Source organism: Thunnus thynnus, chromosome 21 (assembly GCF_963924715.1).
Source record: "Thunnus thynnus chromosome 21, fThuThy2.1, whole genome shotgun sequence".
Classification (NCBI taxonomy): Eukaryota; Metazoa; Chordata; class Actinopteri; order Scombriformes; family Scombridae; genus Thunnus; species Thunnus thynnus.
Window position 1 is genome coordinate 18365312 of NC_089537.1, and position 25506 is coordinate 18390817.

General features: G+C 40.4%; 1 protein-coding gene across 1 annotated transcript; it reads left to right on the forward strand.

The window, feature by feature from the left end:
* slc22a17 (solute carrier family 22 member 17) lies at nucleotides 1-19670 on the forward strand. The gene is made up of 10 exons (XM_067577909.1): nucleotides 1-535; nucleotides 2715-3262; nucleotides 7728-7831; nucleotides 9595-9749; nucleotides 9843-10008; nucleotides 12084-12208; nucleotides 14819-14924; nucleotides 15185-15408; nucleotides 16124-16235; nucleotides 17310-19670. Exons 2-10 carry the CDS (start codon nucleotides 2789-2791, stop codon nucleotides 17584-17586), a joined length of 1743 nt encoding a protein of 580 aa, XP_067434010.1. The 5' UTR covers nucleotides 1-535; nucleotides 2715-2788; the 3' UTR covers nucleotides 17587-19670.
* Nucleotides 19671-25506: the final 5836 nt, after the last annotated feature.

The window sequence follows — 25506 nt, forward strand, 5'->3', positions numbered from 1 at the left end:
CTTCCCGAAGTGTGGCGCCGCCGGCGGAGCTGCTCGCCCCTTTAAACAGGTTTCTCCCAATGCAGCTTTCCACCCGCTCTTTGTCCGCGCCCGGCTGACTGACGACGCGTTTCCCTTTAAGATGATGTCGGAGACTATTATGTGTTATTTAATTATTTTGTGTAATGTCGGCAGGCAGAAACTTGGACTAAACAATAACGTTACAGAGGAGCGACGGTAAGAAGAGGAGTGTAGCCCCGACCGGCATCATCGCGTCTCAAAGTGGCGGAGGGGTTCGCTGTAGTCCGGTGTCCTTGCGTGTGTCAAAGGCAGCAGCTGGGGGTGTTTATGACAGACAGCAGCACTTCTCCGGGACAGAAATGTCTCTTCATGTTGGACTAACAGACAAAGCAGACTGGCATCGAGGCGCAGAGCAGATACGGTGAATGCGGTGAAAGTACTCTCTTACTGTCTGCTCTCACCGCGCAATGTTTTGGATGTTTGGAGGAGACAACGGGCAGTAGTCTCAGCACACATATAACAGTGTTTTAAAGGGGTAAGTAACACATCTGGTTTCAAAGCCAGGCAGACATTATAATAGCAGCTTTGTCTCCTCACCCCCTACATTGTATTTTATTCTGCTCACACTGCTGCCTTCCTATTTTTAATGTGTGAGGACTTCCACAGAGGCCAGTCTGCCCGCTGTGTGTTACATTCCCTCCACGTCCTTTCCCCCCCATCGTGTAAAAAGCTCTTATGTAACCCTGTGGGATTCCTTTTTTTGGGAGACTTCCTGGCCCTGTGCAAAGGAAAACACAGCAACACTGGCTGCTGGAGGAGCAGCAGCATGTGCACCGACAGAGGAGGCTGCTGAGGAAAAAGCACAGGCTGTTCACATTCCAGCTCTCAACTGGGAACACACACACACATACACACACACACACACACACGCACACACACACGCACAAACACACACACACACATAGAGCAGCCTGTAATACAGAGAGGTGCAGGGCTTTTCAAACATCCCTTCTTCCCTGAAGACACCCATCATTTCACTTTTTTCATTTGAGCTTTTTATGTACTCATCTGTTGTTTATTGAGTTAATTTGTGTACTTTTATTAGAATTTTTTCTTTCTCCCAATGCACCTTTAAAGGCTACAATATGGTTAAACGTTGAGTCATATCTAACAACAAAAATCTTCATTTAATTAGAGTCTCTTTTATAGTGAATTTAGGACCTGATATGTAACAACTTGGGGGTCTTGGGGATCATTATAAGGCCTAGAAAGCTCATTATTAGGCTATAAACAAAAATTAGCGTTTTTAAAATACCAACTATATAAAAAATCAATTGGTATGAATTGGAGCTACAACTAATGATTATTTTCATGATCAATTAATTGTTTTGTCCATAAAATACCAGAAAATAGTGAAAAAAGCTCATTACAATTTCATAAAGCCTGTTTTGTTCAATCAAAGATACTCAGTTTACTTTCACATGAAGCAAAGCAGCAAATTTTCACATTGGAGTTGATTTGCTTATCTATTAGTGTAGATCACACACATGTCTCCAGTGTGTCCGCACTTGAGCATCTATTACTTTCAGAGTTCATCTCCTCTAACAGAAGTTTTCAGTTTCAGTTGTGGTATGGATGCACAGAATGAGATTATGTAAACGATGTGCTTCTGTTTGATACCTGCTCAGTAGTCTTTTGTTCAGTAGGTATGATTTGACACATTTTTGCTCAGTATTTAAAGTAGTGTAGCCTCACTGTCAGATGACCTAATGTGTGCCTTCTTCCTCTGGAATTGTGTTGCACACGTGCTACTGTGAACTTTCACGTTAGTGTCACTGTGAAAATTACGCACAGACTGTGGTCCAGCAGCACCACATGGCTGAGTCATCTGGCCAACAATGTGCAACATCAGCTCCCTGGATGTATGATTTCTAACGAGCCACAGATGTTTCATTAGATTTGGCTTAAGACAGTTAATATGTTATTAATGAGCGTTTAAACTTTAAAGGGGCGCTCCACCAACTTCACACATGAACGTCAGTTTACTCGTCAGGAGGAGCGCTACTCTGCCTGTGATTCAGTTGTCTTCTGTCGCGCTGGACGGAGCTTTCCAACGTTGTAAAAAATAACCGTGATGATGTCATAGTGATGTCATCAGGGTTAATTTGGTTTAAGTCTATGTGAAATTATAACAGAAAGCCTGCGTTATAAACTGGAAGGGTGGAGTTGGAAAGAAGTGGGCATTTAGGAGACAGACAGAGTCTAATGAAAGATGCTATTGAGTTGCATTCTGGGAAATGTAGGACCTGACCCATAAAGGGACTAAAAGTCAGGATATCTTTTTCACTTTTGCTTCAATTTTCACTGTTCTTTTTATAATCTGCCTCTTTTGAGTTCCCCAATGTTATGAAAGTGCAATGCTGAATCACCGGAGCTCCTCTATTCACAAACATTTGATTTAATCTATATCATGTACATTTAAATAGGGAAAGTAATGCTATCACGACTTATAAATAAACTTGTTAAGTCTGTAAATACTTCTTTTGAAACCTCATCTCTTGTCATTCCTTATACTAATAATAACTATTATAATAATACATTTTGATGATGCAGGAATCATTTTAGCAGTTTTTTTATTTAGCCACCATATATCATTCTTGTATTGAGTGTTTGAACTATAAAATAAATGCTGTATAATTCTTTTTTTTCCACAGAGATTTCCCACATCTCTCCCCCTCTACGTGGGGACCAACCATCACCACAACCTCCCCCTTTAACCCCTTCCATCATGACATCACCAGACTCGCCCCCTCTGGTCTCCCCTTCCCCGTGCCCTGCCCCACCTCCATCCCTCCCTTCCTCCCCCGTGCCCTCCTCTCCGGCGCCGTCCTCTTCCTCCCTCCCCGCCCCGCCCTCGCTGCCGCCCACGGGTGAGGTGATGGTGCTGGCTCTGGGCAGGAAGAAGCAAAGGGTCCTGATTGCTCTCTCCATCCTGCCCAACCTCTTCCTGGCCTTCCTGCTCTCTTCCGACCCCCTCATCACCCTCTCCTCGCCCCACCACTGCCACCTGCCGGGGCCCTTGCCGTCGCCCGAGGTGCTGAACGCCTCCCTGCCCTGGGAGAAGGGGGAGCGGCCCGGGGACAGCGGGGGCCTGTCCCAGTGTAAGCAGTACGTCAACGGCAGCCAGTCGGCTGTGGTGGACTGCGAGGCCGGCTGGGACTACAATGTCACAGAAGGGCTGAGGAACAACATTGTTACTGAGGTAAATTCCAGCCTGGGAGCCTCTTGAGCTCTTTAATTATGATCCTCGCCCGGTTCATTGTTTTAGCTTTCTGTGGGAAGGCTACCGATGTTGTTTATGTGTGGATTTAGGGCCTTTTAATGCTGAAATGGTGTTTCTTTTTTTATCCGGTATTTATCCACACGAGGCTCTTGCTGAGTACGCAGTCTCCCTTTTTGCAATGCCCCACCAAACTTTAATACAGCTGCACATATTTGTAACCATGCATTGGACAAAAAGTCTTTTCCCTGGTGGCTACTGGAGCCTTAAGGGACCAAAACAGTATTTTTGATTCCCATTAACTTTAAAAGGCTTTTATGTTAGTTGACTTTTGATACATTTCCAAAGTAAACACAGATTAAAACTGATAACTTTCCAGGTAGCCACTGGTTTTTATCCATTTTGCAATGCAAATAAATTCCACTTGCACTTGTAATAAATCCTAAATCGTAGCGTTTAGTTGACTTTCAGGAAATCTTCAACATCAGAGCCTCTGATACCATTTTATACTCAAACCTCCTGTTTTATGTGGGTTCATGAATGTGTGTGGCACCTGCATACATGTGAGTTATTCCTATGAGACGGCTGCCACAATCTGATGCTGTGGATCCGTACGCACGACTTCTAAACCACAAAGTTACATAGAATTACACATTGTTCATTTGCAAAAAAATAAATTATATATATGTATGTTTTAGTTTAGTCTAGTGTCACATGCTCACCCACTCATTTTGTGTCTCTTCACTTTTCTCTGTTTGTTTCACATGTCAGGGAGTCGTTAAATGAAATTCCTGAGCTTAAGACAAATACATCTTTGCCCTGCGCTGTTAGACCTGCGTTCAACCATGTTTGGGAGGAGGATTGTTGACCCGCTCAGAAATGCAGATTTAACCTGCGTCACTGAGAGATTTCAGAGATATTTGAGACATGTGTGAAATGTCAGAGGTCAGAAACGTCACTACAGTGGAACAGTCCCTTATTACAACCAGATTACTAATAAGAGAAAGAGTAGGTACCAAATTTAATAGAAACCAGGGTACAGAATGAATCTTAAAAGAGCTACACAACTGTGAGATAAAACATGAAAAAAACACACATATAGTGCCTTGCTTGAGGGCAACACAATAATCAAAAGAAGGTTTAGGGAACATCAGTTATTTGTCTAACTGTTGTGAGGATTTAAACCTCCAGGACCTTATCTCTAACCTTTTAACTGTAGCTGACTTCTGATCACTCGATAAAAAAGCAGCAGAAGATATATATTGTGAATACAAGCAGTGATGCGTTCAGTGTAGTGTTACATGATAGTATCATTCCTTTAAATAGCATTGTGTCTCTTGGAAAACCTGAAACATCCGGGATATTGACAGGTTTGAAAAGTCAACAATTGTATCTACAATTGTAAGTCGTTTTTTTTTCTCTTATACTCAGAATTAGACACCTAAATCCAGTATACCAGATTATCTATCAGTGGAGAGGAAATTAGAGATGTAGATCTGATTCTCAGATTTCAAGCTGAAGGAAAAAGCTGCCTCTGACTCTTATATGTTCTCAGATTATGTATAGAATAGAAAAACTGCGCATGTGCATTTGGATTAGCACGGTCAGCGCTGACGATCGTGGGAAAAAACATAGTTGTTGGATTTCACTGTGAGACCTTTGCTCTTGTTAAGACTAAATGTCTTTTCACAGAGTCTTGCCAGCTGCACACAGCTTTCCACTCTGGCTGGTTTCTCTGTGGTCTGCGTGTCTGTTTTCATTTCTGTGCCTAGTGATGTGGGAGCCACACCCAACCCTTCAGTCCATGGCATTAGGACAGTTCACTGGTTATCCACCCACACCAGTGCAGTGAGCTGAAGATACAGAAACACTGCCAAGGGAAGCATTTAACAGGAGCCTGTTCCCAAATACATTTGTATAGACGTACAGTAAGTAAGTACAGATTCCTTCGTCCCTTAGTTCACATAGTGAGAGTGACAAGGAGACAAAGATTGACATAATTTGGCTCTTAAATCAGGTTCAGCTCAGTATTTTTTTGCTGTCATGATGATCTCTTCCTCCAGTGCTGCTTTGCTGAGCTGGCAGTCTGGTGAGCAGGAAGCAGGGAGGACTCTGGTCAGCTCCGCCTCTGCTGCTGATCAATAACTAGCCTGTCCATCTGAGGGTCACGCTTCTGCTTTTCACCAGCAGAAACATCGTCATCCTAAAACATCTTCAACACAGCTTTCATCTGAAGCTCATCTCGTCTGAGTGTCTGTTATGAATTAGTGAAGTTCATCACACAGTGGCAGCAAGACGCCCCTTTCTATTCAAATGGAGCCAGAAATGTAAAAAAAAAAAAAAAAAAAAAAGCAAATGGATGCAGGTTTCATTCCCTCCAGAAAGCTCAAATCTGCTGGTGCCTTATCCTCATTCACAAAACCAGTCTGGGGAGTTTACAAACTCGTTTGTGTGCATTTTCCTCCCTCCTGTTGTCCAAAGCATTCCACCCGTATGAGCGCTACTAGCTGCTATGCTGCCCTTTACCCGGCGAGTGCGCAGGGTTGTGGCTCTGTGTCTCAGCAACAGGATGACTGATATTATGTGACAAGCTTTTATGTTTCTGCGCACGAGCTGCAATTATGCGAGGCCTTTTTTTTTTATCAGCGGCCCTCTGCTCTCCCTCTCCCTCTCTAGATCATTAAAATCATTCCACTTTCAGCGGTGAGCCGACAGCGACGTTAGCAGAGCTCAGCTGTTAATGCAAATCAGTGGGTCGGCTTAATGTGATTAAAATTCAGATCTGAGAGCAGATATCTGTTTTTATCAACAGAAGTGCTGACTTTCCATGTGGCTGTACTGTTTTTGCACAAAGTAAATGCATGTGACCAGATTGTCCTTTTTGTATAATACCACCGTTACTACTGTTCACTACTAATACTGATACCACTGTGTACTACTAATACTCACTGTAATGCACCAACTGTCCTCTGACTGCCACGACCACACATACAGTGATATGATGTGGTTACAGCTTCCTGTTTAATGGGTCCTGAAGGATTTAGACTGCATCAGTCTCTCAGCCTATGATCCAGCTATGTTTACACCTGAGACTGTACTCATAATTATTGATCAGACAGAAATGATCCACATGGAGAGCCAGTTAAACCCAGGAAGAACCATAAACAGATTTTATTGAGATACTTTTGAGAAAAGAAGGAATTTGCTGGAATAACATTTTAATACCTCATGTGTAAACTTGTATATATTGTATTTATACTATATTATATTATTTAGGTTATATTATATTTAAACTGCAGGTGGGATCCATGCTCACTTTTATCACATTTCAGCATCATGAACCCTTTTCTACTGGACCTGCATGAGTTCTGTCTGCATTTTGAGGTTGCAAACATTAGTATTTGGTCGAAACAGGACTTAGGAAATAGTTTAAGTCCTCCTCTACTCAAAAATGTGTTTTGCTTATTATGACTTCACTTGGATGTTTGAGTTTCACTGTGAAGAATGATGCATGTGCAGAGTTTGACACTCAAGCTGTTTTCACATTGATCTGCTGAAGGAGGAAAATTTCTCTGCGCTGACCTTAAATCTGAGATGATCAGCGACTATCACAAGATAAAAGGCCCAAATTCTCTTATTCCAGCTTCTTAAATGTGAATATTGGTATCTTTAATCCTCTATGATAGTAAATTGGGTATCTTCGGGTTGTGGACTATTTGTTGGGACAAAACAAGACACTTTAGGTTGCATCTTGGGTTTTGGAAAACAGCGATTAACGTTTTTCACCATTTCCTGACATTTTATAGACCGATCAATCAACTGAGGAAATAATAGATTAACAGATGAATTGATACTTTGTCCCAGCTCTGCACCTAAAGTAAAAGAGCAAAGAGTTTCCTCTTGTCTGACACAGAAATAGGCCTTCACATCCAGGTGTAAATTCTCTCTGTAGGCCAGTTTCATTAATGGTTTCTCTGACAATTAACCAGTTTACCATATAGACTATAATTCAGTCATTTTAGGGTAAACAGAGTCTACAAAGTGTTATAAATGATATAATAACTTAAGACACGTAGGCCTAAACAAAAAGTAGGAAGAATACATTGGGGAATAAAAACTAAATAAAATCACATAAAAGCAGAACTTTAGTTGCATGTTAGTTAAATAAGTCAGATTTGATCTGCAGTGTGTTGAGCCCTTTTTATCCAAACTGCTGTCATGTCATTTTCAGCTCTGGGGTCAGAAATGATTGTAAAAGTTTGGGTTGGTTTAAGTGGTATTAAAATATTAAGCCAGCAGGTGCACATCTGGATTTTGTCAGTTAGGTCTCTGCTTTGTTTCAACCTCTCCCTCCCTTCACCCATCCTGTCTGTTGTCTAACATGTACACGTATTAAACAGACAGTAACTCTCCTCCTCTCTCTCCATCTTGTGTCTGTGCTGTCCAGTGGGATCTGGTGTGTGGTCAGTACTGGCTGGTCCCGGTGGAGGAGGTGTGTTTCATCCTGGGCGTGCTGACCGGTTGTCTTGGCCTGGGCTACACCGCTGACAGGTAATATTCACTCGTATTCACACACACACACACACACACACACACTAAACCTACAGAAGGAGGAGAAGAAGAGGTTCTGTTAATAGGTTACTGTGTCAATGTGGAAAATTTGTATGTGGTCTTTCTGTTTGTTACGCAGGGCGCGCGCACACACACACACACACACACACACACACACACACACACACACACACACACAGATTTGTAAGCATGTTTTGGTAAAAGTCCGTCTGTGTGAACATAACTGTGTTTCACATAAAATAACGTTGTTCCTCATTTTTCAGTCTGTTGTTCTGACTTTGCAGTTTCATTACCTCACATGCACACACACACACACACACACACACACACACACAAAGTACAAAAAGTATCCTAGCTGTTAATGTTCAAATGAAATTAGCCATAGATTTACTGTGCCTGCCAGTGGTTCCTCTATCAGTAAACAGCATATGGCCACATGCTGAAAGGAAGAGAGATTTAGTATCAAGTGTCGGAAGGCTCTCTATCACAGTAAGAAATCATTTTGTATGAGAAATACTGCTGTTTGCAACAGACAAACATAAGAATATATCACAAAACCTCAAGTCTCCTCCACACACAACCAGCGAGGGATAGTTAATGTAAATCTTTCTACATTTGCAAGCTTTATTACACAGGATCTTGGAGTTCAGGGCCTCAAGCTCTGCACAGTCTGCATCAGGCACACCCCGAGCACCACAGATAATTGACATAATGGATCCCGCCTGTGTCTGCTGTGTTGTCAGATTGAAAATCGCACAGGGGAAGCGGTAGTTTTTGGGGGGAATTGTGAGGGAGATGATGCCAACTTAATCAGCTAACAGCCTTCATTAATTTGCTGACCAATTGAGCATAGCATCTGTTTGTTAAGACGAGTGAATTAATGCCGCCTCCTGGGAACATGCAAAGAAAAAAAGGGAAGAGCGCTAATCTGCAGGTTGGAGGCAAAACGGATGAAAGCAGCTGAGAATTAGCTAATCATCATATTTAGATCAGTTACGCTTCAGAGCGGCTTTGAAGATAAATTTTATGTTTCTGTCTTTGTGGAATTAAGACTGAAACATTTCTTTTTGAAAGTTTCGATACATTCAGATGATGTCATTTCTGTCGAACCGGGCATCTGCAGGTTAATCTTAATATGGAAATGAAATCAGGCCGTAAATTGTCTTAATTTTGTTTTGAGTAAACTTTTTATTTGATTTTATTTCTGATTTGGTCAGAATTAGCTTTTCAGCAGCGGAACAAGACGTTTAATTAATAATATGAGACTGTGAATGTGGAGGCAACAGTAAAACTTCATGAAATTATGTTGTAAAAGTCTAGAAGTCACATTGTGGCTCTAAACTCCGTACAGTATATGTTCAGTAGATCCTGTTTTGTGCCCTCGTCCTCTTCCTGTTAATATTCAAACATGTGAAGTAGTGTCTTTGCTTTTGCTCTATCAGAACTTTCATTACATTTCATTGCTGATGTACATCATGTTTTTGTGTGTTGCTAATTTGTTTTTTATGATAAAAATGAATCAAATCTAAATATTTTTTGGTTTTGATAATAAATCGGGTGAAAGATCAACAACATCCAAATCATATCTGTCAGTAAGTCACAGTAGTTGTTTTAAAAACTTGTATCTACTAGAAAACATACATGATTCGGTGCACTTTTCTTCTTTTGTCATATTTATAGTAAAGGTTCAGTGAGTTGTTGGCCAGGTCCTGTTTTCAGTATACATCTCTGTTTCCCTGCAGGCTGGGTCGGTCCAAGACTCTGCTGACCTCTCTGACCCTGTCAGTGGTGTTTGGGGTGCTGGTGTGTGTCTCTCCGTACCCCTCCATCTTCATCGTCATGCGTTTCTGTCTGGCGGCTGCCAGTGCGGGAGTCTACCTCACTCTGTACATCACCCGTGAGTATTTGAACATTTAAAATATGCACCGTGTGACCTGACAGAGGGAAAAGTTATATGTTGATAGGATGGATGTTGTGTTTATCTTGTCAGGCCTGGAGCTGTGTGAGCCGTCTCTGAGGCTGGTGGTCACCATGCTGGCCGGACTGATGACTGTAGCCGGGGAACTGCTGCTGCTGGCCGTGGCTCTCGGCTGCCAGTCCTGGAGGGGCCTGCTGGGAGCCGGCTCCGCACCGCTAACCCTCTTCCTCAGCTACGGGTACGAGTCTGTGTGTATTTGCTTCCATGCTCCATGTTTCTGGATTCTAAGATATCATCATTAAATAATTAGAATTTTCTTTTTGCATTTAGATATTTGTTGTCGAGCACATTTGTTGGTTATTTTATGAGAAACTGCAGAGTAAAGACGAGAGGTGATAGAACCTGATTGTCATTTGATAAAGTGTCTTGATGCCAACTGACTTGCTGAAAGCTTTGCTGGATTGTATTGATTCCATTCCCCTCGTCACACTGAGCCTTTTAGCTCATGTCAGAATGCATTAGAGCTACAGTTGTATGCAAAAGTTTGGGCACCACTTGACAAATAACATATTGGTGATTTTTTAATTGAAAAGGTGTAAACACTCTAAAATATGGAACATAAAACACAGTATTTTCAGCAAACATTAATGCATAGATACTTTTTATGTCATAAATTGAACAAATAAATAAATAAAAACATTGTGGTATGTGCAAAAGTGTGGGAACCCTACATAGTCAATACCTTGCAAACCTTACAAAAGGCTTCTAGTTCTGCAATATTCTTTGGCTGTCTTTCATGCACAGCTCTTTTAAAATCTAAGCACAGATTTTCAGTTATGTTTAAGTCAGGGGACAGTGAGGGTCCTTCCAAAACCTTCAGCTTGCGTCTCTTGAGGTAGTCCGTGGTGGATTTTGAGGTATGTTTAGGATCATTATCCTGTTGTAGAAGCCTTCCTCTTTTCAGCTTCAGCTTTTTTACACACAGTGTGATGTTTGTAAAATCCATTCTTCCCTCCACCCGTGTGATGTTTGCTGTGCCACTGACTGCAACACGACCCCGAAGCATGATGGATCCATCTCCATGCTTAACAGTTGGCAAGGTGTTCTTTCCATGAAATGCTGCTCCTTGTTTTCTCCAAAAATACCAGTGCTGATTGTGGCCAAAGATTCTATTTTAACTTCATTGGTCCACAGCACTTGTGTCCAAAATGCATCAGGCTTCTGTAGATGTTCCCTTGCATACTTCTGACGTTGGATTTTATGATGAGGACACAGGTAAGGTTTTCTTCTACTGACTCTTCCATGAAGGTCTTGTTTGTGCAAGCATCGCTCCACAGTGGAACAGTGCACCACCACTCCTGCGTCTACTAAATCTTCCTGCAGGTTTTTTGCAGTCAAATAGGGATTTTGATTTGCCTTTCTGACCAGCATACAAGCAGTTCTCTCCGAGAGTGTTCTTGGTCTGCCAGTCAGATCTCATCTTGACCTCCACAGTTTCCGTAACTGCCATCTTGTAATTGCATTTCTTACTGTGGAAATTGCAGGCTGCGTTGTGGGCATCAATAACTTTCATTGTCAGAGTTTTACACAGCTGCTTAGAGGAACCCATGATTCCTGAGTGTTTTCGTACAAGGTTTGAAGAGTCAGAGTATTTGTAAAGCTTTGAAATTGGCATCAGCTGACATTTCCTAATGACAACTGTTGACATGTCTCAGGCCTAACGAGCTGATTAAAGTCTGAGATCTTGTAAAAAGAATCTGAGACTTCAGATGGCCAAACGTTTGCACATGCCACAATGATGTTTTTATTTAATTTTATTTTTAAAATTTTGATTAATTTATGACGTAAAAACTAACTATGTATTAATGTTTGCTGAAACTATTATGTTTTATGTTCCATGTCCAAGAAAGACTGTGTTTAAATATTTTCAATTAAAAAGTCACCGAAATATGTTATTTGTCAAAGCGTACCCAAACTTTGCATACAACTGTACTTTGTTTAGGGTCCTCAGTCCCTCTAAGACTTTTATTACAAGATAAGCCTTCATTAAAGTTTCAAAACCAAATTAACAGAGATTAAAGTAAGATTACTGGCAATGAATTGCAGGTTTTAATAAGATTCAAAGAAAAGATGGATTAAGAAATAAAGAGTTCTGATACTTTGTGGCCCACGTTGGTTATTTTCCAAGCAAAAGGAGCAAATCTGGGTCACAGGCAAAAAATATAATACTTCTAAATAGTTCTGGTGCCGGGTAAAGGTCAGCAAAGATCAAAGAGTGAGCTGGACTTATGTTGTGTCTTTGCTCTCCTGCAGCATTCCTGGGGTATTTCCAGAGTCTCCACGCTGGCTCCTTCTGTCAGAGCGATCTGGGGACATGAACTCCTTCACAGAGAGAAGAAACTCCAACAGAGATGTGAGGGATGATGAGAGCTTCACAGGTGTGTGTAGCTTCACAGTAACAGATCAGATTCTCATTCCCTCCCTCAAAATGAGAGCAGCTCACGTTTTTTTGCATCACTGAATGGACATTCAGTTTATGAAGGCTGCATTATTTATGTGTTACTTATTACAGTACATTTGAAAACATGAGTTACTATCATGCATCACCACCAAGAGCAGATAATAACACTCAGTTATAATTAATGATTTATTAAAGGCACATAGGGACTCCATCAATTAAATTATAATGGAGCTTAATGACCTGCTGCTACAAAATGTGCAGCATCTTTGGAAATCAAACAAACCTCACTATATTGATTGTGCACCTTCTGTGAAGACAAGTTAAACTCCTGGTGCATATTTAGTAAAACTGAGTTTAGATTCATTTTAATTCTCTCCACTGAACATGAAAATTTAAAGCAACCCTTACAAATGTCGATGTTGTAGAAACCTCTGGTTTTATATCCTTGCCTCTATTATTTATCAGTATTTCTATGGAAGCAAATCATTGCCATAATAATATGAATTATATCAGCAACCAAATTTTTAAATTTAATGACTACTGAATACTCAAAGGTGCAATGTGTAAGAATTATGTATGAATTTCAGTTTAAAACACTCAAAAATGAACTAAAATTATCAACAGAATGTGAAGAACTAACAGTTTTGGTGATCAAGTAGGTCTATGTATTGTGTTGCAGAGATATCTATTGAATTTAGCATGCTAACCAGCTAGCCCTGGTCCGTACTGTCTTGTAATACCACTTTGTACCTCAAGGGGCAATAGTGAGTCAATGTAGCATCCAGTCTGCCCTCAGTCCAACATGAGAGGAAGAAGAAGTAGCACTTCCTCTTTTAGATAAGTTCAAGCCCCCAGAAACAGCGCTGGGCTTTGAAGCCAATTTGACATAGTAGCCAAACCGTGCAATTACAGCTTCCAGGTCCGACACGTGATCCACACTGGCCCAGAGAGTATTTTTCCGGTGCACAATCATGGGAAAAGGAGTGGCTGTAAAACAGTGGAAACATTTTTTTAAGCATCACAACCCCATCAGAATTTGATTCATTCAGTCCGATAACATTTGGAAAGTCTAGAAAAGCCACACCATTGAATTATTTTATCCCCTTTCAGGATAGCAGAGAGCTAAACTGGAAGTTAGCTGGCTCTTCTGGCGGAAATCTCTGGTGCTTATGTGGTTGGGAGGCGGGCTTAAATGAAATGCTAGTGTGCTTGCTCTATGTGCCGCTCAGATGTGGAAGCTATGCGGAAGATCTGGGCAATTTTATACCAGGAAGTGGAATTTGTCTGGCTTCATACGCCACTGAGCAACTTTCATAGGAATGAACGGGGCCCCGCCTCAGACGCTGTATCCAGTTCTCTTTATATGTCCATGGGTTATATTTATTCAAGCAAATGTTAGCTCAACGTTAGCACTGAATTGATATTGCTATCATACTTAGTCAAAGTCCTAGTTACCTAGTTTGCTAGCTAAGAGCAGAGCACTGATAATGCACTATTGATTTGGCGGACACCTCAACTTTCTGGTGATATGCTGCCCCCAGTTGGTTTGGAGTGTGAAATATGAATTCAACAGTTCTTACATATTGCACCTTAATGTTGAAATTTGATGACTACTGAATACTTATTATTTAAATTTAAATACTGCAGAATTTATTGCACTGAAATATTTGACTTTGAAAAACATCTTTCTGAATTTATGTGGTCTGAATTTCACTTTGTGAAATTGTCAATAGTCACTTTCAGGGTGTGCTATTTCAAAAACTTTATTTCCAATATATATTTAATTTAGGGTTTTTACATTCAAATAGAAAATTTACGTGCCTAATATTCAAAAGTTCTGTTCAAGTTGCTTTATTTCAATAAGCTCAATTCAGATTAATTCAAGTCAAGTCAAAAACTCTGGTTGCTCAAATATGCCTGGTCAAAATCAAATGTTAAAATTAAGGTATAAAATTCAGATCTGAACATAAAGGACACCACAGATAGCTGTAATCACATGTAATGACATGATTACACACAAACAAAACTTAACACTGTTATGACACTTTTATTAACTATCACACACATATATAGGAAACATTAACAGGGGGGTTTAAAACTGTTCAGAAATGTGCTCAAAACTCATGAAGACGTGTAGCTCGAAGGTTCATTGTTGAACTTGGAAACAGTAGTTTGACAAAAAACTCAAGGTTCACTTACTAGATTTCCCACAGAGCTTTTAACTTTTACCTTCAGTGTCAGTGGATTAATTTGTTTTAAAAATATCACGTGTTATAAATAATTTATTGATTGTTTATATACTGCTTATAAATGCTAAATCATTTATAAATAATATTGCTAATAAGCCTGGTATAGCTACAGTATTCTTGGTGGGCTATTAAATAACTTTTGACCCTTATATGAGCAGCAGGAAATGTAACAACATTAATTGAACTTGTGTGCTCCTGCACAAGGCTCTTTTCATATTAGAAAATAAAATGACAGTGAGCTATTGATCAAATGAGAAACCAGGTCAGATCATCATTCTCTGTCTTGCTGAACTGTCGATTTAAAGAGAAACCCTGTTTGTCCTGTCCGGTGTCTGCAGAGCTGGACTCAGAACCGGCCCCCTCCTCTCGCCCCCACTTGTCCTTCCCCGAGCTCTTCCACAGCAGGAACATCTGGAAGAACATGTGTGTGCTCGGCTTCACCTCGTAAGTCATCCTATACTCCTGACATTCATTTAGCAACGCTGCAGTTTGGAGCCAGTCCTTTCCATTTATGTAGTGCTTTAGTTACAGGCCGTGGCAGCTGCTGCAGTCTCATATTTCATTCGGAAAGTGTTTTGACATTCACCTTTGCTCACTGATTCTTATGTTTTCTTCCACTCTGAGACACTTTTCTATTTAAAACCTGTGTGGAAATACATGAATGCTGACTGTGTGTGTCTGTATTTGTGTCCTTCTTCCCTCAGATTCATCTCTCACGGCATTAGTCACTGTTATAGCTCTTTCCGAGGTGACGTCAGAGGCACTGCCCCCAGCTTCTATTGGACCTACCTGCTGTCTGTTTGTGCAGGGGGCGGCGCCTGGCTGTTGCTCTGGGCGACCGTAGACAGGTGCGGCCGCCGTGGCATTCTGCTCCTCTCCATGACGATGACGGGCCTGGCCTCTTTAATCCTCCTGGGACTCATGGAGTGTAAGTGGGCTTTAGTTCACAGGATATTGTTTTCTCCAACTTCTCCAATAAGTGAGGAAATCTATTAATAGTTTTTGCCAACAAGGTGGACACATCTCCCAGGAAATCACCCCCCTGTGGTTAACCATGCATTATGTGAGGCTTGTATAAGGATTAAAGGCCTTAGTTTTTTAAATCTTAACTGGAATGAAGGTACAAGTTAGTTAATATGAGGCTGACCTCAAATCTTGGGTCATACTAGATGGTCCAGTCACCACTTACTTGGCTTCATACATAATGAAGTAGATTAAAAGCAAACCGGCCAGTTCTTCATGAAAAAATAACGTTCTAGGTGCCTTTTGTTTTTTCTACAGTGTAGTGTAGAAACACACATCCATCATTGCCTGAGTCTCAGTCTCCCCCTTGTGGCTGAAAAGCAGTACGACTTCTCAGTTTATGTAGGACACTGCAGTGGCAGCAAAGTCAACGCTGTGTCTGGCGCTGTGCTTTAATCATGCATCAAAGGCTGAGGGGGCAGTAGCACTGGCGGTGACCTCCACTTGTTCTTTGTGTCTACTGTTAGTGAAAGAAGTGTGGGAAAGTTTTAGGGAAAAGAGTAGGTAGGCTGATATTTGTATCTTCAAATCAACAGATGATTTATCATCTGAAAATGAATGATAAAAATTCTGAGCCAAATCTTCACTAGAGCGTCTCCCTCCCTGTTTCATCTCTCTAGATCTCAGTGAGACGGCCATCACTGTCTTCTCAGTGCTGGGTCTCTTCTCCTCCCAGGCCACCGCCTCCCTCTGCATCCTCTTCACAGCAGAGATCATGCCCACCATCATCAGGTAGGATAACACAGACACACTGTGCAAGTCGACACGTTTTTTGAAAGCTGTATTAAGATGTAGAAGATGTTAATACTGAATATTTCTTCTGTCAGAGAGAGCGTGCTCAACACTGAAATGCTGCAGGAATGAATCAGAACATAAAAAATGCAGTAAATCGTGAGGGAGTAGAGAGGAAATTTCCACTGATATCTATTAGTAATGAAGAGAAGTTTTCTGACATCTAAAAAAATCCTGATGAACTAGTATCACTCTTTAAATTATATAACAGCTGGACATTTGTTCTTTTGAAAATGAGGGGATGAAATGTCTCAAGTTTAGCAAATTACAGGTCATTTACAGTACTGTGCACGACCTGAAAATTCCTAAATAAATGTTAATACATACTTGTTATAGTTCCACATGAGAGTTAGATGAAAAGATTGACATTACCTTCATGTCTGTTTAGTAAATTAAAAGCTGCAGCCAGGAAGTGATTAGCTTAGCTTAGCATAAAGACTGGATACAGGGGAGACAGTTGGCTCTGTCCAAAGGTAAAAAAAAGAGCCTAGCACCTCTAAAGCTCACTAATGAACATGTTATATATTGTTATGTTGTTTTTACCAATTGGTTTTTGTACAGATTAAACAAACATGTCGATTAGTCAGCTTTGAGGTGCTGGTAAGTGGATCTTATTATCTTTTTATCTGTTTCCATTCTTTATGCTAAGCTAAGCTAACTGCCTCCTGGCTGTAGCTTTATATTTAAGAGACTGACATGAGAGTGGTATCAATCTTCTCATCCAGCCTTCAAAATGAGGAACTATTCCTTTAAAGAAATACAGACTTTGCTATATGAACAACAGGGCAAAAATAGGCAAAAATAGCAGCTTTAACATTTTTGCACTTTTTATACACATTTTATTAAATCATTAAAATAAGATCAACTCTGTGGATGCTATTTTACTTTGAATTAATAAAACACTGAAAAGCATCCATACAGAAATGAATGGATGTTAAAACTGAGTCTGAAAGTAGAAGCACATTATCTTTGTTGTACATGTCAACTGAAAACTAAGTTTGTGTGTGTCTGCAGGGGCACTGGTGTGGGCGCTGTGCTCGCTCTGGGCTGCGTGGGCCGCCTCAGCTCCCCGCTCATGGACCTGAGGAACCACTATGGCTACTTCCTGCACCACGTTGTCTATTCCTCTCTGGCCCTGCTGGCCGTGCTCTCCATCCTGCTGCTGCCCGAGAGCAAGAGGAAGCCGCTGCCCCAGACGCTGGCCGACGGGGAGCAGTACAGACGCCCCCCGCTGGGCAGGAGGAGGAGGGACAACGTGCCACTGCTGGCCACGCCCAACCCAGAGACTTAAAAAGAAACAGAAACAGCGCGGATGGACTGTTCTCAAGTCAACTCACTTTACCTGCCAGCCTGTCATGCAGCCAGAACATTTACATCTATTCATGTTCATGCAGAGCAATACAGAGAGTGGAAGAAGAAGCAGAAAGAGGGAGAGAGAGAGAGAAAATGGCTGCATTTATCAGTGTGGACAGACCATGAAGGACGGTGATGAACCTGACACTCCAAGCTTCCTTACATATCATCCTCTAGTCATTCCAAACGCAGGCGGCTGGGTTGAGCTGCCATTTCATTCCATCTTTCTCCATTTCCTGCCATTCAGATGTCAACGTGTTTCTGAACATACACAACGTTCACATCTAGGGAAGTCCTCATCTTTCCTTTCATCTCTTCCTGACCGGATGGCGGGTGCTCCCCCCCCCCCCCCCCCCACACCAGCATACACTGCTGCACGCCGTCCTCCAAACCCAGTGTGTCTGTCGTAGAGATGTTAGCCGCTTACTGCGATCTCAACTCTACTCTCTGGCTCGGAGAGTAGTCGCAGCTCAATCCTAGCATTTGTCTTAACCCGCGTAGGATGTTTTTTTTCGTCGTGTTCGCTGTGTACGACAACACAATAAGTGCTCAGAAATGTACGAAATCGAAGCAAAGTGTGTGAAAGTTTGCATACTTTTCTGTGATGTACAACTTAACTGACACTTGTGGTAAATCCAAACAGAGATGGACTGCAGTTCTCGCACTTGTAACACTCAAGGGTGTTGTGGGAGTTATATGCCTTGTAAATACTCTAGACTTAGTTTCTTTAACTTTTTGGGGCATCTGAGTTTTGTTAAAGCAGACCCTGTGGCTGGAAACTGTGCAGTACAGTATGCTATGCAGTGGAAAAGTGTGGCACAGAGCACTTTGAATTATTCTTTTGAAAGATGATGGTGGTGAATTTGACCAAAGCCTTCAAATTTAAGGGAAGGGACACTTTTCTGAACGTAAATCATCTAAACACTATGACGGCACCATCTGTTCACTCAGTATTGGGATCAGAGGCAAAAACGCAACAAAAAAAATGTTATTCCAGTTGTTAAACCTGGCCTGGAGCCAGAGATATTTATATCTTATTTATGTTGTTATTACGCATAATAGCCTGAACGGGCAAAATTCAATAAGTTATCCAGAGGCCTCTGATTTTTCAGCATTAAGCTAACTATTGATAAATTGGGTTGAGATGACGTGGCATGGAATAAACTTTCCATTTTCTGATGATCGAAGAACAGTGTAGCTGTTAAATGTCACAACATTCCTATCTGCATGTTTGGACACACTGAAGGGCTTGTTTTTTCTGTATTTCCTCAGAAGCTTATAGTTACTCAATACCTCTCTAGATGACCAGTCTCTGCTGTAAGAGAATAGACGGGTACGAACAAACTACAGTAGTAAGTTTAAACGGTGACTTGTATAACCAGGCACATATATTTTTGTCAGGACTTGATATGTGGAGGTTATCTCGTGTTATTTTGGCTGAATGTTTATTGATGCTGGAGAAAGGGCCCCATGATTAAGCTCCGTTAGGATTGAACGGCAGCTAAAGAGGGCCCCGGAGCTCCAAATTAACCCCCGACTCCTCCTCAAGCAGGCCACAAGGATAAATGTTTTCGTCATACAGTACCTTATTTATTTGCCATTTTACATATGACACAAGTTAAATCATGATAGAGAATCATCAAAAAATGATCAAAAAAATCTGAGTGTATGCTAGTATGCCCGGGTAATTCTGTTCCTCAAGTTTTCGTGTGTGCGTGAGGAGGCGGGGGTTGTTTAATTTGGACTCTGACATTGAGGATAATTATAAAAGTAATTATGAAGAACACTCACCTCTACTGATCGCTTCTTCCTCTGTCAGCTTTTGGTAGTTTTTTTTTTTTTCTTCTCTGTATGTTGCACTCGACAAGTCCTAACACTTATACACTGATGATTATTATCACTATGATTAACTTGGCTCGAGTAATATTATGTCTGACAACACTGATGATCTGTTCAATGATGAGTGTGATGCAGTTAACTCTATAGCCTGATTTCATGTTAAATAAAACTGGTTAAATAATATGTCCGCATTTTGCAGTTCTTTCAGTATGAATCATGTGAGATGGAGCATGAAAATTAACCCTTACATAGCCGTCACATCATCCTCTCATAATTAGTCTCTATACCAAACTTCTGAACCACAAATTAATTTTCATTCCTAAATACCTCATTAGTCATTTATGAATGGGTGATTAATTCTTAATGAAGCTTTCAGAGAACAGAGAGTGTATTCTTTAGGTTTTACCCTATTTGTTACATTTAAAAAAATGTTACATAAAAAAGGAGAAAATAATGGCTGAAATGATTTCAATGAATGTTATTGAATGTGAGGAACATTTTTGAATGGTGATTCAGGTGCACTTTTTTTTTTTTTTTTTTTTTTTTAAAAGCTGAAATATTTCCATTCTTGTATATTCTGGGTCACTTAATGAAAATAATGACTGTGCTAAAAGCTAAAAGAGTGTAATTTTTACTGCTCTTTAATGTAAAAATGGGTCAAATTTGATTTGAACAGTGTGTAAGAGTTAAAGTAAGAAAGAAATCTGCATGTATGCTTCAACCAAACCAGCTCAGTTTAGAAGAAAAGTACTTTACAGGAGGAAGAAAGTAGAAAGGGTAATGATAAATGGGCTGCATTCATGTAGCGCCTTTCTAGTCTTCTGACCACTCAAAGTGCTTCACACTTACATGCCAACATTCACCCATTCACACACACATTCATGCACTGATGGCAGAGGCTGCCATGCGAGATGCCAAACTGCTCATCAGGAGTTTCTAATTCTCATTCACACACACACACACACACACACACACACACACTCTCACATGCCGATGGCAAAGCCTTTGGGAGCGATTCGGGGTTCAGTATCTTGCCCAAGGACACTTCGACATGCAGACTGGAGGAGCCGGGGATCGAATTAGTGCACGACCCGTTCTACCTTCTGAGCCACAGCTGGGGAGATAAAACAGATAGAAGACAAGATGTAACAAGAGTACAAACCACAAAAAAGCAAAATAACAAGCTTGTAAGATGCTTTGCTTCTGCGAGACTTTGCAGGAAGCTGTTCCAGGGTCAACGTGCAACATGAAGTATGAAACTGTATGTAAGATGTGTGTATAATGGTAAATACACACTTATTGCATTGATTATGTCACTAAGAAGAATATATTGCATATATATGAGTAATATGTATAGTATATTATATATTATTTTACTGTATGTATAGTAGTAGTATCACAGCACACATTGCAGTGAAATCAATAAAAAGTATTTTTCACTGACCAAAAATAGCTACTTACCTATAGCCATATATTCCTCAAAGAACTACTAATTTCACAAGTAAACACTATACAGAACATTGTTTTTCCAAATACATACAAACATTTCCTCTGTGTTTTTATAGTAGATATTTTGAATGTGAGGATGGACTAACACTGAAGTGTGAACTGCTGTTTAGTCTCTCTAATCTGTTTTGGAAATCCCTCTCGCTCCCTGTGAATCTGATCCACCAGCTGGTCTGGAAGTGAAGCTCTCCAAGAGATATCTATGATGAAACAAGAATTAAAAAATAAAAGACAGAAGAAACATCCACATAACTGAGATATTCAACACTTCTAGTACTGAGCATGTGTACCACAACTTAACATGTACATATAGTTGTACTAAGATAAAATAAAATTAGGTTACTAGCTGAGAAACTTAAATGCAAATTAAATATAGAGAGTGTAGCTGTGGAACAGAAGGCAAATGAAGCACCATGTGAAAGGTAACTCATAAGAACATACCGTACTTTTAACCCCAGCGCCAGCAAACAACGTGCTCAAGTAACAAAGGAACAAATGAGAAAAAAACAACAACTCAGCGTCACTCAGCTGACTAACTAGAAGAATATTTATTTCATCATCCTGTTTTGGCACAAGACCTTCATCAAGATGATTTGCATAATGACAAGTAGAGAAAGGTCAAGAGAGAGAGAGAACAAAATGTCCTGACAAGATTGAGTAGGTGAAGATGACTGAGCAGCTGAGATTGATGATGAGAATGAATGAGATATCAAGACGCAAGACGAGCATTCCTCCGTTAAAATAAAGATGAAAGATGACATGGCTCATGAGAAATAAATGCAAATACTTAGAAGAAAAAGCAAACAGTCATGTTACATTAAATACAGAATGCTCACTGATTAGAGCTAAAGCAGCACAGTCCAGTACTTCATGTCTTCCTCCTGTTGAGTTACATTTATCCTTTTTGAGCAACTAAAATGCAAAGATCAGACCAGTAAAGTCTGAGTGAAAGTCTAAAGAAAACTTTTTCCAACCGCTGACTGACATGACCTCTCATGTCCCTCTGCTCACATATCAGAGTTGATTTGCGTCACCACTCAGCTGTATTCCCTGCTTGTTGTAATTACTAATCCCAAAGTTTATTTGTGCAAAACCCACAACCAAACCCACATAAGTCACATGAACTACATACAGTATGCATAAACCTGTATAAACCTGTATTAGATAGAATAAAATGCAGAGCAGTGATTAGACACACTGTGTATGGTCAGGAAATGTGTTGCTATTTAATGTACAGATCCAAATGTACCTCTCAAGCTGTCCACCTAAATCAAAGAAAGGCATTCAGTGTGAATGTCAACGAGTTATCTTTGTCCTCAAGGACAAAAGAAACGAGACAACGACCAGCAGAAAAGACGGGTCGGGTTACGCCTCATTGTCACGCTGAAGGATGCCAACAGCTACACGGCACTCAACACGTGTGGACAAGATCAAACCTGCTGCACTGCATGTCAAGTTCATTTGTCATGGCAACTATAAAAACAACCGCTTTTTAAAAAAAACTTTTTCAAAAATGTATCATTATTATTCAATCATTTATTTTTATCTATCTTTTGTTATGTTTTGTTCTGTTATGTTTTTTCATCCCTTTATTCCAACCATATCTGAATGATTGGGAAGGGGGGGGGGGATGAACTGATTTGGGACAGCTTGGAGTCAGAGGACCTGATCTCCGCTTAGCCCCTCTCCAAATAGAAAGCTGCTCCTCAGACCAAGTTGAACAGACCCCTCTTGTAGGGGCGGGGGCTGTTCTAAAGGGGATCTGACCTGAAACAGTCCTACGAGACTGTCGAGCACCTAAAGCAGGAGAGAGCAAAGAAAGCAAGGAAGAGGAGAGGGGACAGAGAGCTAAGAATTAAGAATTTAAAAAATGATAAAACCAAGCGACAAACGAAAATAAGGAGAAGAAGGAAGGGAAAATGAATAAAAATAAATAAATACATAAAATTCTGGCCTCTTTGTCCTTAGAGCCTAACAAGCGATGCACTCCAAGAGCAATGCATGTTATTTTTTCTCTTTCTTTCTTCCTTTGGTTAATAGTCTCCCCCTTTTTCTCTTTCTCCCCTCTATATTTTTCACACAGAACCGCCCCCCAAGCATTTGTCCCCAATTGCACAAGCCATCCCAAATCAATTGGTCTTAAGTCTAGTGTGTGTCCCTGAAAGTGACTTAAGTCATACACACACACACACACACACACACACACACACACACAGACCTGGTGTGATAGAGAAAGCCTGTGTGTGATGCACTGCTGCCTGCTCATACATGATCCCTCTGCGTTAGAGATGGATGGACCCACTGGTAGATGGACACAGGTAAAACAACGTAAAACTCACCAGAAGAGAAGAGTTTGGCAGACATATAGCACATGTCAGGGTGGAGTCAGCTCAGGTGCCGGTGTGATTGGAATAATAAATATACAGTAATATCTCTTTCTTCTGCCAGAGTAAAAACGGTTTGTGTTTTTGTTTGTGCAGACAGCTGGTGAGAACCCCTGTGTTTTGTCCTCAGACATCTGTGTGTGTGGAGAGAAAAAGCTGAAAGATGAAGAGCAAGGAGAACGTGGAGGAAAGGGCACTGTCCAGAGCATACACACACACACACACACACACACACACACACACACACACACACACACACACACACAACAGTAAGAAAATCTAAGCCAAATGTTATACTTTTTTTGTTTGTTTTTTGTTGTTCTTGTTGTTCTTGTTATTGTTGCTGCTATATTGCTTTTTTCTCCTATTTTTCACTTTGTTTGAGTCTAGTTCTCCCTCTTGTCTTGTGCTGTGTCATGCAGTATGTGTCTTCATGTTGGAAACTTGTATTGCACTATAAACTAATTAAAATAAAATCAAAACTACACTTGAAATTAAGTTTTATTACAGGAATTGGGTGAAAGAAACATCAAATCAAAACCATGTGAAGTGTATTTAAGTTTTGGTGAGAAATTAAGTTTTCAGTTACTACAGTATAGTGTGTACATTGAATTAATGTATCAGACATTCTTCTGCTATGTTTGTATTGCTGAAACTGTAACTTGTTTATATTAAATATCATACTGTAAAAGTAGTACAGCATTTAACAACAATACAAGGTAAGGCTAGCAGCAGACCACTATTTCTAGTTTTAACCTCCAGTTTCAGATGAGAGATCTGTCTCCTAGATTAGATTGTAAAGGCACATTTTGTATCTTGATGATGATACAACAGGCATTAATTGACATTAATAACTGTGCAGCTTTTTCAATCATAGTACTCATGAAAGTGCCCCTTAAAACTGGTTGACATTTATTCACAACGCCTCATCAGAAATGACATTATATTAAAGGATGACAAGAGGCAGCAGTGAGTGTGTGAATGTTGTTAACTTGGTGAAATCTTGTTAAATCTGTTTTCTCCTATCTTCAGCTCCTACTACAGCTCCAGCATCTGAGGAGGAGCTACTAACCTGTTTTTGATTGGGGAGTTTGGGCTAGATTAGGAGCTGTCATAGATGTGGGTCTGTAAAGTTCTGTGACACACTGTTTGTGAGAATGAGCTCCACAAATACTGTAAACCTGACAAAAAGATTAAACAAATATAATAGAAAAAATAAGTCTATAGTATGTTTTTGGAGGTGACTGACTTCAATTCTGTCAGACTATAGCTCCTTTGGTCCTGTCAAATCCCTGAGGTCTTCAGGCTACACAGTGTGGAGCAGTGTGGAGTGTGGTCTCAGGCTGCACAAAGACATATAGTCAGCCAGGGCCTGATAGCTCAAAAATGTTTCAACTTAACTTGAAAAATGTACAATGTAAGCACAATATATTCTGAAATAATAAAGGCTTAATTAACTCAGGATCCCTCTACAAGGGTAACCTCAAAATTAGGCATTTAATTAAACTACCACAAAATCATTGCCACATGCTTAACCTGGAACCCTGAGAGTCTGAGGCCTCGGGGAAGTTACCCGCTTTGCCTGGTTGGTAATCCAGCTTTAATCCAGTACAGTATGAGACATACAGAGCCCTCAAAATCCTGAAACATGATCATTCTTACATATAAGCTAACATTTTCTTTTTTACCTCTATCTTAAATGTCACATAAAATGTAATATACTGTATGTGATGTAATTCTAGTGATGATCATTACAAGCAATAATTTTCTATTAGCTTCACAGGGGTGTTTTTTTTTCAAAAATAAAAAAGTGATCTTATCTTGTGAGGCAGCTGGATTCACGAGATCATGACATCACAAGATCACGCGAGAATCCATCAGTGTTGCAAATCCAGCTGCCTCACAAGGTAAGACGGTGATACACTGTGATAGACACCTGCCAAGTATTTTTGAAAGCACCTGCCCTTTTCCAAACATCTTCCATGGACGACTTCTCAGATGGTTCTGTGTAACAAACCATCTGGCACGTCAGGTTATGAGTTAAATTGCATTTGTTTCATTTTAATCTGTATTCTCATCTTTATGTCACACAGGAATTGATATGTTTCCATCTAATCAAAAACAAACAG

What these genes read in the sequence shown, in the direction of transcription:
- slc22a17 (XM_067577909.1), top strand. Translation starts at nt 2,789, where the DNA reads ATGACATCACCAGACTCGCCCCCTCTGGTCTCCCCTTCCCCGTGCCCT. An exon ending in GGAACAACATTGTTACTGAG is followed by an intron (nt 3,263 to 7,727) that starts GTAAATTCCAGC and finishes TGTGCTGTCCAG; the next exon opens with TGGGATCTGGTGTGTGGTCA. An exon ending in CTGGGCTACACCGCTGACAG is followed by an intron (nt 7,832 to 9,594) that starts GTAATATTCACT and finishes GTTTCCCTGCAG; the next exon opens with GCTGGGTCGGTCCAAGACTC.